We start from the raw sequence: 12844 nt of genomic DNA on the forward strand, positions 1-12844 counted from the left end.
CCAGCTGCTGATCTACTTGCCGCTCCCATAGTTCTCTCTTTGGGGTATTTCTTATCAGTGCCATTGTGTAATACATGGTCCTTTGCACTGTGGTTTCTTTCATGGAATGTGTCTTTCACATTCATCTGTGTTTCAACACATAGAAGAAATTTCTCTTGCTGAGTTTTTGTTTGTTTTTTTGTTTGCTTGACATCTGTCCTTCCTTCCCCTGCCCCTCCTTTTTCTCGCCCCCGACAAGGTTTCACTATGTAGCCCTGGCTGGCCTGGAATTCTCTAGACTGAGATGGCCTTTAACTCACAGAGAGCCACCTGCCTCTGCCTCCCAAGTCCTGGGTTTAAAAGGCGTGTATAAGCCAGAGGGCAAAGTCAGGTGTCTTTCTTTGTCACACTCGGTGTTTTTAAAGACGTGGAGCCTGGAGCTCGCTAGCCTGGCTGTCTAGTGAGACCCAGGGGTCCTCCTGTTTCCTCATCCCCAGCCTTGGAAATTCGGGTATGTGCTGCCCTCCTTGTTCCCCCACCCCACTGGGGTATTGGGGATCTTAACCACTGAGCCATCTGTCCGATATTGGGGATCTAATTTTTGCTCCTTGTGCTTATGAACTGAGCCATCTCCAGACTGTCTGTGCTTTTTATGCTATTTAATTCCCAGCTCTCCAAGAATACACATCCCAGTTTTCGCAGATTCCTTCTCTTCTATTACAGTTTCCATACGCTGTTTAAAATATCTTCAGCAGTTGGAGAGATGTCTCAGTGATTAAGAGCACTGGCTGCTCTTGCAGAGGACCTGAGTTCGATTCCTAGCATCCACATGATGGTTCACAGCCATCCATGGTTCCAATTCTAAGGAATCTGATGCCCTTTTCTGACCCCTGCAGGCATATGGTGCACAGAATACATGCAGGCAAAATACCCACACACTTAAATCTTAAAAAGAAAAAAGAATCGTAGGGAAAATGATGTTCTTACAGTGAGCAACTCTTGAGTGCCCAGCCATGCCCCCAGCCACTGAGGGGGAGGGGCCATTGGAAAGATCTGGCTACGAGACTGATCATAGGTTGAGCTTTCTTCAGAGGAGTCCTACTCCATCTCCCAGTCTCCAGTAGATACTAGAAAGGTCCAGTTCTGTTGATGAAAGAACACAAATCACAGTTGTTTACTTAATCTTCTGCTATGTGTATTAATAGGTAAGGTATATTAATAGGTGAGGTATATTAGTAGGGAAGGTATATTAGTAGGGAAGGTATATTAATAGGTGAGGTATATTAATAGGTGAGGTATATTAGTAGGGAAGGTATATTAGTAGGGAAGGTATATTAATAGGTGAGGTATATTAGTAGGGAAGGTATATTAGTAGGGAAGGTATATTAATAGGTGAGGTATATTAATAGGTGAGGTATATTAGTAGGGAAGGTATATTAGTAGGGAAGGTATATTAATAGGTGAGGTATATTAATAGGTGAGGTATATTAGTAGGGAAGGTATATTAATAGGTAAGGTATATTAGTAGGTAAGGTGTATTAATAGGTGAGGTATATTAGTAGGTAAGGTGTATTAATAGGTAAGGTATGTTAGTAGGTAAGGTATATTAATAGGTGAGGTATATTAGTAGGGAAGGTATATTAGTAGGGAAGGTATATATGATGCGTTGTAGTCTGTATGGATCCCTCCACTCATAAACTGCCTTACAGCTCATATAACAAACCTGTGTTCACACAAGACTCTTCCTGGTCCTCTGCTTCAGATGGACCTGCTAGGAGTTGCATCTGGCAGGCTGTTGCATCTTTGTGTTCTTTTGCATTAGACAGGCGTATCACTTTGCCTCATCAGGTATTTATCACATTGGGTTTCAGGATGTTCCTAAGCATATTGTAGTCGGTGTAAACCATGCTAGGCTACAGTCTCTAAAATCCTAGTCTCAGATACTCTTTGGTAAAGCGAGTGGGTGATTATTTAAGAAAGATGACTGACATTTGGGCTTATCTAAGGGGAGGACAGGGGTTTGCTCTGTGGTCCTGTGCTGTATCTCTAAAGTTCCTTCTTAAGACTTTGAAGGATGTGGTGTTATGCAGATATTTTATTCTTAAATCGATAAGCTTAACAAAAGTTGGAATTTCAATTAACTGACATTAAAGTTAAATTGGGCAAAAAATGCTTATTAGTTTTTTGGTTTTTTTGTTTTTGTTTTTTGAGGCAGGGTTTCTCTGTGTAGCTTTGTGCCTTTCCTGGAACTCACTCTGTAGCCCAGGCTGGCCTCAAACTCACAGAGATCCGCCTGGCTCTGCCTCCCAAGTGCTGGGACTAAAGGTGTGCGCCACCACCGCCTGGCTGCTTATTAGTTTTTAATGGGATTTTCTTATTCTTATGTTAAGCTGTTTCTTTCTTACTCGTGTGAAATGTATGACAGCCTTCGTAACATAGGTTGGATTTTATATATCATTGATTTGTCTTAATAGTTGACCATATTTAAGTTGTCACTGAATTTAAAATGGCTAGAGAACTGTGCGGCTGGTTTTATCATGTCAGCTCAACACAACCCAGAGTCTCTAGAGGGGAGGGAGCCTCAGTTGAGGAGAATGTCTCCCTAAGATCCCTGTAGGCAAGCCTTTAGTAATTAGTGATTGGTGGGGGAGGGCCCAGTGCCCTGTGGGTAGTGCATAAGAAAGCAGGCTGAGCAAGCCAGTTAAGCAGCACTCCTCCATGGCCTCTGCATCAGCTCCTGCCTCCAGGATCCTGTCCTGACTTCCCTCAGTGATGGACTGTGATGTAGAAGTGTAAGCCAAATAAACCCTTTCTTCCCCAGTTTGATATTGGCCATGGTGTTTCGTCATAGCAATAGTAACCCTCACTAAGATAAGAATATTGGATTTTCAGGTTTTTTTTGTTTTTTGTTTTTTTTTTTTTGGTGGTGGTGTGGATCAAACCTAGGGCTTGGTTCATGTAAGGCAAAGACTCCATCACTGAGCTACACCCTCAGCCTGGGTTTTTAATTGCTTATAATTGAAACATGCCCTTTATTTCTAACTGTGGTTATTCTCCTGATTGGAGTTCTTGGCATCAATGTAATATAATGCTGCTTTTATTATATAGGTTTATTTAATATAGTCTCTAAGGTTCTTCCAACCTGCCCCTCCCCCTTTAATAGAAAAGAAAATTAAAGCCCAGAGAAGGAGCACAGGCTGTGCAGGCAGGTAGTTGCGAGGTAAATCTTGAGCCTCGGTTTGGTTTCACGGTTCTAAGTACTGGAATCTTCGCCTGCAGCAGGCTGCTTCTGCTGCTGTGCACATTCACTAAAGAGTTTGGATTTCCGGGAGGACTAGGAGTTGCTTCTTGCTCAGTTTTTCTAGTAAGTTGAACATCAGTGATTGAAAATAATAAAACTTCTACGTTGGCTTACTGTAGCAGATCACACCTAAGGACATTTACAGGTGCAGTTTCATAGAAAAAGTGTCTAAAAAGTCAAAATGATATTTTCAGTGTGTGATTCATCATTTGCCCCACTTTGAGTTTGGTATTAAAAGTGAAATAAGGGGCCGGAGAGATGGCTCAGCAGTTAAGAGCACTGGCTGATCTTCCTGAGGACCTGAGTTCAGTTCCTGGCACTCACACCATGGCTTACAGATATCTGTAACACCAATTCCAGGGGATCTGATGCCCTCTTCTGGCCTCCAAGGGCAACACACATGTGCGAGCAAGCACACATATGCAAACACACACACACACACACACACACACACACACACACACACACACACACACACGAGATGCATATACATATATGCATGCAGACCAACACACATCAAGTAAATTTCTCTCTCTCTCTCTTTTTTTTTTAAAGTGAAATAAAAACCGTGATTTTTTTTTTCTCTCTTTCCCAGACAGATCTTGATTATGTTCACAGCGTTGTAGCCAACTTGGAGAAAGAGTAAGTTTTCCGAAGTACAGAAATGGAACTGTTTTCAGTGCTGTTTTCTTTGGCTTTTTGTTAAAAGGAAATGCCTTCCTTTCTAATTCATTTCTCTGTTCATCAGTGTCAGCAGCCCTTTACATTCTCACTGAGTAGCCATTTGTCAATCCCAGTGTCCAGTGTGTAAATTGGTTAATTCCCCTGTAGAAAAGATTAAGCATCTACATGGAACACGACCAGCTAGTTGTCTTTTCCTCTTGAAAGAGTAGAGAGAGGGTCAACAGTTGTGTAGAACTGTTTGACTCCTTCACTCTCTCCCCACCAAAAATGTTGTCAGGACCGATACTCAAACTGAGCCGTATCTGAGCATGCTTTCCCGTCCTGCCAAGACTGAGCCCGTCACTGTGGGCAGAGGACAGAGGTGAAGCTTAGGGATTGCAGGCACTGGCACACGTGTTTATGTTATTCCCTTGCCAGTTTTAAAATGAGACCTGACAGGTGCCTTCAGTGAATTTTATCTGGTTTTACTCCTAAAGGGCACATTTTCTACTTGACAAGAAAAATCTTAGGAAGTTGGAGAGATGGCCCAGCAATTAAAGGCGCTTGCTCATCTTGCAGATGACCGGAGTTTCAGTTCCTTTGTGTGATCCACTAACCTGATAATCCAGCCCCGGGGAGCTCTGCCACCTCTGCCCTGCCCTCATCCCCTGCCCATAGACACACATAATTAAAAGTAATAAAAATCTTAAAGAAAGCCTTAGAAGCAACAGTTACTTGCCAACTCCACACTTAAAATAATTTCTCCTTATTAATCAAAATATGACAGCTGGAGATTTAAAAAAAAAAAAAACAACCCGTGGCTACTTCAGGGTCAAGTTGTGATGCGTTAAACATTTCCTCAAGTGCTACATTCTTGGCAGTCTATAGAATAGGCTGGTGTAGACCCCTTAAATAAGCAGGGAATAATGACTGGTTCCCCTTCCCCAAGGCCAGAAAATGAGTGCAGTTACACACCCCGGGCGTTTGCACAAAGGCCAGCTTTATACATGCATAGTGAAGATGTACAAGAATGGGACAGGACTCAAATAAAAAGAAGCCACATTTAGTGAAAACCGACCCAAGCTTCCCCTAAAGGGTTTCTCAGCCCAGGCACCACTGCTCCGGCCGGGTGGCTCCTGGTTGAAGGGCTCTGTGTGTAAAGGGATGTGTGGCAGGACCCTTGGCATCTCTCCATTTCACTGCCAGTAGAATCATCACTAGTTGTGACGACAACACAAATGTCTCCAGGCCCCACTGGATGTTCCCAGGAGGGACAACGTCGCCCTTCGTTAAAAAGCCCTGGTTTGGAATGCCGTAGGGCCAGCAGCCTACAACTAAAGCTTCCTGAATGTTGAACTTTGTTTTTAAATTTGAAATAAATCACCCTTATTGATTTGTGAGTATATGGTTACACATGACGCAGTATGCATGTGGAGGTCAGAGGAGTTTTTGAGGTTGTCTTTCCTCCTACTGTGTGGGTCCCAGGGATTGAACCCAGTCTTCCAGGCTTGGGGGGGCACACCCCTTTAGTGACTGAACCATCTCACCAGCCCAGAAAAATGGAAGAACTTTGATTTTTCATGAATACTACATTTTGTGTCAGCACAGACTCATTTGTTGGCCTTCCCCCCCCCCCTTTCTGTGGGACCTTGATGTGCTTAGATTTAAAAAATGAATCACTTTGACCACGGCAGCCCCAGGAGTTTGTCTAGGATCTCCCTGCTACATTTCAGTGTTTCTCCTCTGACCTTTTACTTTTACTGTCTTTTAAAAGCATGGTTGAAAAAAGAGGCAACTCAAAACTTGTATCAGTAGAGAAATTTTATTTTCTGGTCAGTGGTGAGCTGACTGCATTTAGCACACTCTTATCTGTCTCCTCATACTCTGCTAGCCTGCTCACTCATGCATTCTGTGTTAAATGCTGCAATCAGTTGAGCATTAAGACAAATGAAATCCCACAGAGCTAAAATAATACAGCTAACCTTTTTCTTGTTAGATTTTCTAGAGAAATTAGTTCTGGCCTGCTGGAAATAATCTCCCCCCCTGAAAGCTATTATCCTGACTTGACTAACCTGAAGGAGACATTTGGAGACTCCAAGGAAAGAGTGAGGTGAGCAGGTGCTTTCTTGTCAACCTGGTACCCAGTAAAGGCTTAGAAGACGCCAGGTAGCCATCTTGTTCAGCACAGGACACAGATTCTGAGAGCTCTGTGTAGATGAACTGAGCTTGGCATGACTGGTCATTGTGCTTTCTTGAGCTGATGTTGGGACCCCTTCTTTTCCTCAGCATTAATTAATCTGTTTTTCTTAGCCACTGGGAATTCACCAAAAAGATTACTATTGCAGATTTAAATGTGTTTGCAAGCATTAACACATAGTATTAGTTTCTGTTTGCATTTAATATGCAGTATCAATCTCTAGCTGTATTTAATTCACAGCTCTAGACACCAGCCTCATGTTCCCCAAAGTAGACTATGCCAAGCACTAGTTCAAGGAGACATTAAAACATTACCGAAGAAAAGCTTTGTGGACAAGGCAGTCTGGAAAACGCTGGATTATAGCTCAGTAGTAGAATGTTAGCCAAGCATGCACGGAGCCATGAGTCCCATGTCCAGTAATGCGCTCACTGGTGGGTATTTTAGCGTCTTTTTTGCAGATCTGTCTCTAGAGGGGGATGTACAGTGTACAGTGATGCCCGGATCCCCTTCACTGAAGAGCCTTCTGTGCACGGGGTAGCTGGAGGGTTAGTCTTAGGAGTACATGCTAAGAAAGGCTTCATAGGAGGAAGCTACTCTTTGACCCTCTTGCGGGTGTGTGGGAGTTTGTGTGTGTCACAGTAGACATGAGGTCACACATAGTCTGAGCTTGCTGACTTGGAGTCTGATTCCTGACGTACTCCGAAACTGTTCCTTTCAGATGGAGAACCAAACAAAACCTGGATTATTGCTTTCTAATGATGTATGCTCAGCAGAAGGGCATCTATTACATTCAGGTAAGAGTTCAGGTTTTTTTTTTTTTTTTTTTTTTTTGGTTTTTTGAGACAGGGTTTCTCTGTGTAGCTTTGCGCCTTTCCTGGATCACACTCTTTAGACCAGGCTGGGCCTCGAACTCACAGAGATCTGCCTGGCTCTGCCTCCCGAGTGCTGGGATTAAAGGCGTGCACCACCACTGCCCTGCTAAGGGTCCAGGTTTTTACAGGGTATTTTTTGTTGTTGTTTCTTTGGTTCGTTACAGATTGGTTCTGGAATTTGCTGTGTATACTAGGTTGGTCTTGAACTCAGAGTCCCTCTGGCCTCTGCCTCCCTGGTGCTGAGATTAAAGATGTGTGCCATCACACCAGACTGTTCTCACCATTTTAAAGAAGAAGTATTAAAGAGGCGTATTAGTGCAGACCTTCCTCAGCTTTTTGTGTGGGCCTTTAATTCTTCCTTTTCCTCTCCTCCTCCTCCTGGTAAAATACATTTATTAAAATAGAAAAAGAAATACACTTAGCTTATAAAAGATTGGAAGTGTAAAAGAATAGTTTTTGTTTCATATTTATTTTGTAAAGGTGATCACATTCTATGAACATATGTCTACATATAGTTTAAGAGTGTTTGGTTTCAGTCAGAGGTCTATGTCAGAATGTTCATGTGGGTCTGAAAGATGAGAAGGCAGAAACCATCTCTGTTCTGTTCTGGAAGTTTCTTGTATGTGTGTGTGTGTTTGGGGGTACATGTGTGTACTTACTTGTAGGGGCCAAAGGTCAAGGTTGGGGCTCTTCCTCAGTTAATCTTTACCATTCTTCTGAGGCAGAGTCTCTCACTGAACCTGGGACTTAGCAGTTCAGCTGGCCGGGCTGGCTAGCTGGCCCCGTCGTTCTCCTTGGCTGCCTGCTCGGTGCTGGGATTTCAGGCGGGCACTGCCATGACTGGCTTTTTGACATGGGTGTTGGGGCTTGAACACAGTTAGTTCTGCTTGCACGGCAAGCTGGCCTCAAACGTGGGGTTTTCCTGCTTCTGCCTTTGAGAGCTGGGGTCACAAGCACGCAGCTGCTTGTTATCTTTGGTAGTCCACTTGGGGTAAGTCTTTCACCTCCTTAAGTCATTCCTAGGTGTTTTTAGCAGTCTACTGAATGAAATTAAAATACAGTTGGGTTAGGGGCATTGGTTATTATTGTTAGTGGGTAGAAATGATGATGTTTTGATTGTCTTATCTTGCAACTTTGCTGAAATCATTATTTGTAGTAGGTTTTTCTGGATTTCCGTAAGTCATGTCATAGGGAAACTTCAGGACATGGAGGTTGGCAGTGGCATCTTGGATGTGACACCAGCATCATGTTTTACAAGTTTACCTAAGCATAGTGGCACAAACTCATCATCCCAGTATTAGGAAGCAAGCGGATCTCTAATTTGAGGCCAGCCTGGACTATAATAAGTCCCAGGGGAGCCTCGGCTGTGTAGCTGAGCTGTGTTTCAAGAGGGAGTGCATGCACACATTTTCATGGGTGTCAAAAGAAGCAACATGGTGTGAAGGCAAATACAGAGATGCAGCTTCTTTTCTTCCTGCTTTGAATGCTTTTAACTCTTGGCTGTCTTGATGGCTCGAACTGGCATTGCCAGTGTCTTGCTGACAACTCGTAGGAATCCGTGCCTATTTGTGATCCCAGAGGGAAAGCTTTTGATTTTCATCTCAGGAATGCTGGCCTCACAGACTGCATTTGAAGGAGTTCTGTCTGTGTCCGTTTTTAGGTCAAGTCTGAGAAAAATCAGTTGAATCTTTAATGTTACCCAGAATTCTTCAGTGAAGTTCTCTGGCCCTGGACTTTTCTTTTACTTTGCTTTTCAAGGCAGTTATGGAAGGTTTTGTTGGTGTCATGGTTTTAGATAGCATCTTATGTAGCCCAGGCTGGCCCTGAGCTTAGCATCTAGCCAAGGATGGTCTGATGCCTAAATCTCTCTGTCTGCACACCCCGAATGTTGGCATTATGGGCATGTACTGCCACAGCGTTTCAGGTGGTGGCGGGGCTAGAACCCAGAGTTTCAGGCTTGCTAGGCAAGCGCTCTACCTGCTGAGCTACATCTCCAGCCCTGCAAGAAGGTTTTCTGTTTGTTTTCAGCTTTGGTTCCCCTTACTTGTTACAGGCATGCTTAAATGTGTGTTTTTTTTTTTTTTTTGTCCTTGCAGGTCAGTCTCAGTGAGTTGCAGCTTTCTAGGGACGTATTATTTCTTCTGGTTAATCCAGTTGTTAGCACACACCTAGCTTTGTAGTAGCCTCTCTGAATCTATAACCCTTGTACTTCTGTGACATCAGTGTCACTGTCCTCTCGTGTCTAATTTTGAGTCCTCTCTCTTCCTGGGCTACTCAAACTAAAGTTTTATCGTTTTGCTGGTTGTTGCAGAAACATCCTTGCTTCCTTTTGTTTCCACTGATTTTTTTTTATAGTCACATGTTTTGATTTCTTACTTGATTTTTCTCTGTGTTATCACTGTAGTTACTCGAAACACGCCACAGTTGCAGCAATCTATTTAAAACCGATCACTTCAAGCCACGTAGGTTACCATCTTTATATCTGTTCCCTGTCCCTACTTTGTTACTGATGATACAAATTGCCTCTATGAGATTATATATCTTCCATTCTAGGCTGACCTTGAACTTGCTGTATAGCCAAGGATGATCTTGAACTTCTGACCCTTCCAAGTGCTGGTATCACAGGAGTAGAGTCTGCCACTGTGCCTAGTCTAGACAGTGCTGAGGGTCAAACTCGGGCTTTGTGCATGCTAGAAGAGCACTGCGTCCTCTGAGCCACACCCTTATGTGCCCCTGCCTCTTTGCATATTGTAAATCCATGGATTTAAGTGTGTAATTATTTTTGTGCTTTGACTTATACCAGATTTGGAAATGATTAAGGCAACAAGCTGTCATGAGTGACAGCATCCACCCAGCTCTATTGATCTTTGGGTAGAATCTGTAAGATATTTCAGAGGTCCGTGTTTCTGTTATACATACAGGCAGCTGGTGTCCCTGTTGGCCCTGGCGCCCCCAAACAAAGGGACTTACACACACATTACCTTACTATAGGATTTTGTATGTGCCAGGATGCTTCTTTTACCAGATAATTTTAGATGATTTCATGGTCTTTTGTTGTTTTTTTTATCATCCTTTCATCTTAAGATGAAGGACTTAGCAAGTCAGGCAGGAGGAATAATGTTGAACTTACCACCTCTCACTTATCTGGGAAAAGCCATAATTTCTCTTCTGTTTTCCAAATGACAGTTCTGCTGGGCAGGTGCATAATTCTTGGTGGATAATTGCTTTGCTTTTATAGTTTCAAATCTACCCTCCAACTCTCTTAACAGCCTACAAAGTATGCTGAGAAACCTGCTGACGGTCTGATCGGAGCTCCCTTGTACGTGACGGGTCACTTTTCTCTCACTACTTGAAGGAGCAAACTCTCTCTCTGGGGATTTTGACAGCTTGGTTGTGCTGTTTCTTGGCGTGGTTGTCTCATCAGAGTGGAGCTCTTTGAGCTTGTTAAACTTGGATATCCACTTTCTTTTATACACTTGGAAAGCTTTCAGCAGATGTTTCTTCAGGTAGCTCCTTTCTCCTGTTGAGGGAAGTGTTCTTCTATCCCCGGGACCTGCAGGTTCCTTGGGCTGTCTTCATGGTCATTTCCCGCTTTTGTTCTTTGCACCTTTTGTTTTGAAAACCCTGTCCTGGCTCGCTCACTCTTCTGCCTGGGCAGGTCTGCTGTGAAGCTTCCCTTTCGGGTTTTGTATTCTTCACTTCCTGTCCCTAGCTGGTTCTCCTCCATGATTTCCGTCTCTCTGTTGCTGTTCCCATTCAGCTCTTACACATTTCATTAGTTGCCCACTGTTTTTAAGTCACCACCTAGCCTCACTGCAATGTTGTTTTTGTTGTCGCTGTTGGGATTTGGGTATCTGGGAAATCAGTCATCCCCCAAAGCCCGCCCCCTCCCTTGTGGTCTGCTGTGGTACCCCGGAAGGCCTGCTTCTGATCATGTGAGCCAGAGCATCTGGAGCCCTTTAAATGAAAACAGTTGTTTTCTTCTTTATGCACGTGAGTGTTTTGCATTCATGTGTGTTTGTGCACTGCCCAAGTGCTGATTCCAGCTGAGGTCAGAAGAGGGCGGTGAGACCCCTGGAACTGGAGTCATGGGCGGCTGTGCGCCACCAGGTGGGTTCTGGGAACTGAACTTGGTTCCTCGGGCAGAGCGGCAAGTGCGTCCACTCTGATCCACCTCTATGTCCCCCAGAGCCCCTTTTACAAACAGTATTTTTATTGTCTTTGAGTTTCATGCAGTCTATCTTGAACGTACTCACTGTTCCCTCCCTTCACTCTTAACCACCTTCTTCGCCCACCCGCCCACCGGCCCGCCTCTGAGTGCCTCCTTTTTAAACTTGTCCAGTCTAGTTTGTGCTGCCCAGCTAGTCTTGGGAGTGGGGCCTGCCTTGGCGTGTGGTCCACCTACCAGGGTCACATCATTAAAGGAAATGCCCCTGCCTCTCTCAGCAGCTAGGGACTGCCAGGCCCCCTCTCCTTAGCTGGTGTTGATGGGGATGTGGTTCACGCCCATCTTCCTCCTTTCTGCAGTTTTTGTTTGTTTGTTTGTTTGTTTTGGGTCTGGGAGGCGCTTATACAGGTCTTGTACATGCTGCCTGTCACGGTCACTGCTTCTTGGTGCCTCTCTTTCTGGACCTGTGGTGGTGGTTTCTACTCTGGTGTGTCCAGCTGGGGCACCACTTAGTGCTTATATGTGGTCCTGCAGCCCCTGGCCTTTGTTCTTGGCCTCTGCTAGTTGCCTGCCCTGTTCCTGTCCAGGACTGAGTGACACAAGACAGAAATGGCCGTTGTTGACAGTGTCTTTCTGATCTGTACTATCACTTGGCTTTGAACCCGGTGTCTCTGATCCTTTGTAATAAAAGGAGTAGGGTGGGAGCTGCAAGTGACTTGGAGTGTGAAGATGGCCTTCGGGGACACCGCCAGGTGCTTCTGGTCCCACCTTGTCCTCCTCCCTGTATCACGCCCCACATGGTGGCTCATAACTACCTGTTACTCCAGTTCCAGGGGATCCATTGCCCCCTCTCACTTCCACAGGCCCACATGTGATGCTGCCCTAAACTCAGCCAGAGACACATGCATACACATAAAAATAGTAAATACATCTTTTTAAAAATATAAAGCGGCTTTCTAGGGGTGCGGCTCAGTAGTAGAGCCCTTACCTAGCTTGAGCTGGGCCCTGGGTTCTATTCCCAGAGAGGGGGAGGGAGAGGAGGAGAGGGAGAGGGCCGGAGGGAGGGGGGAGAGAGGGAAGAGAGGGGAGAGAGAGAGAGAGAGAGAGAGAGAGAGAGAGAGAGAGAGAGACAGAGACAGAGAGACAGAGAGACAGAGAGACAGAGAGACAGAGAGGGACAGAGCGGGACAGAAAGAGAGAGAAACAGAGAGAGTGTTATACATAGGAGTCTGTATCAGACAGAATACAGACGTGCCAGATGGGTGCATACCCAGTTTTCATTTGGGTCGTCTCAGCTAGCCAGGTGAAAGGTAGGTGAGGGAAGGTGCTGGCTTCTCTTTGACCTCTGACCTAGGTAGTTGACCCCACAGAGTGTATCTTTTGTGTTCACAACACTCATTTTTATATTTTAATTGGTTTTAACCATTGTTTTTTGTGAGAGTATGTTTGGATTTTTTCCTGCAGTAATGCCCATTTACCCCTTTCCTTCTTTTTTTCCTTATTAAATATGATTGTTCAATTTTTTTTCTAGCTTGAAGATGATATTATTGTCAAACAAAACTATTTTAATACCATAAAAAATTTTGCACTTCAACTCTCTTCTGAAGAATGGATGATTCTGGAGTTTTCCCAGCTTGGCTTTATTGGTAAGAAAAGGGTTTGAT

At 44.3% G+C, this 12844-nt stretch overlaps 1 protein-coding gene across 1 annotated transcript in view; it reads left to right on the top strand.

The window, feature by feature from the left end:
* The window catches only part of Mgat4a (alpha-1,3-mannosyl-glycoprotein 4-beta-N-acetylglucosaminyltransferase A), a 107957-nt gene that overhangs the window by 81750 nt on the left and 13363 nt on the right, over nucleotides 1–12844 (top strand). Inside the window, exons 6-9 of the mRNA XM_076557478.1 lie at nucleotides 3876–3922; nucleotides 5940–6053; nucleotides 6859–6934; nucleotides 12712–12826. Of these exons, the coding sequence (XP_076413593.1) occupies nucleotides 3876–3922; nucleotides 5940–6053; nucleotides 6859–6934; nucleotides 12712–12826 (352 nt within the window). The remainder of the gene's footprint in view (nucleotides 1–3875; nucleotides 3923–5939; nucleotides 6054–6858; nucleotides 6935–12711; nucleotides 12827–12844) is intronic.

This window comes from Peromyscus maniculatus, chromosome 21 (assembly GCF_049852395.1).
Source record: "Peromyscus maniculatus bairdii isolate BWxNUB_F1_BW_parent chromosome 21, HU_Pman_BW_mat_3.1, whole genome shotgun sequence".
Taxonomy (NCBI): Eukaryota; Metazoa; Chordata; class Mammalia; order Rodentia; family Cricetidae; genus Peromyscus; species Peromyscus maniculatus.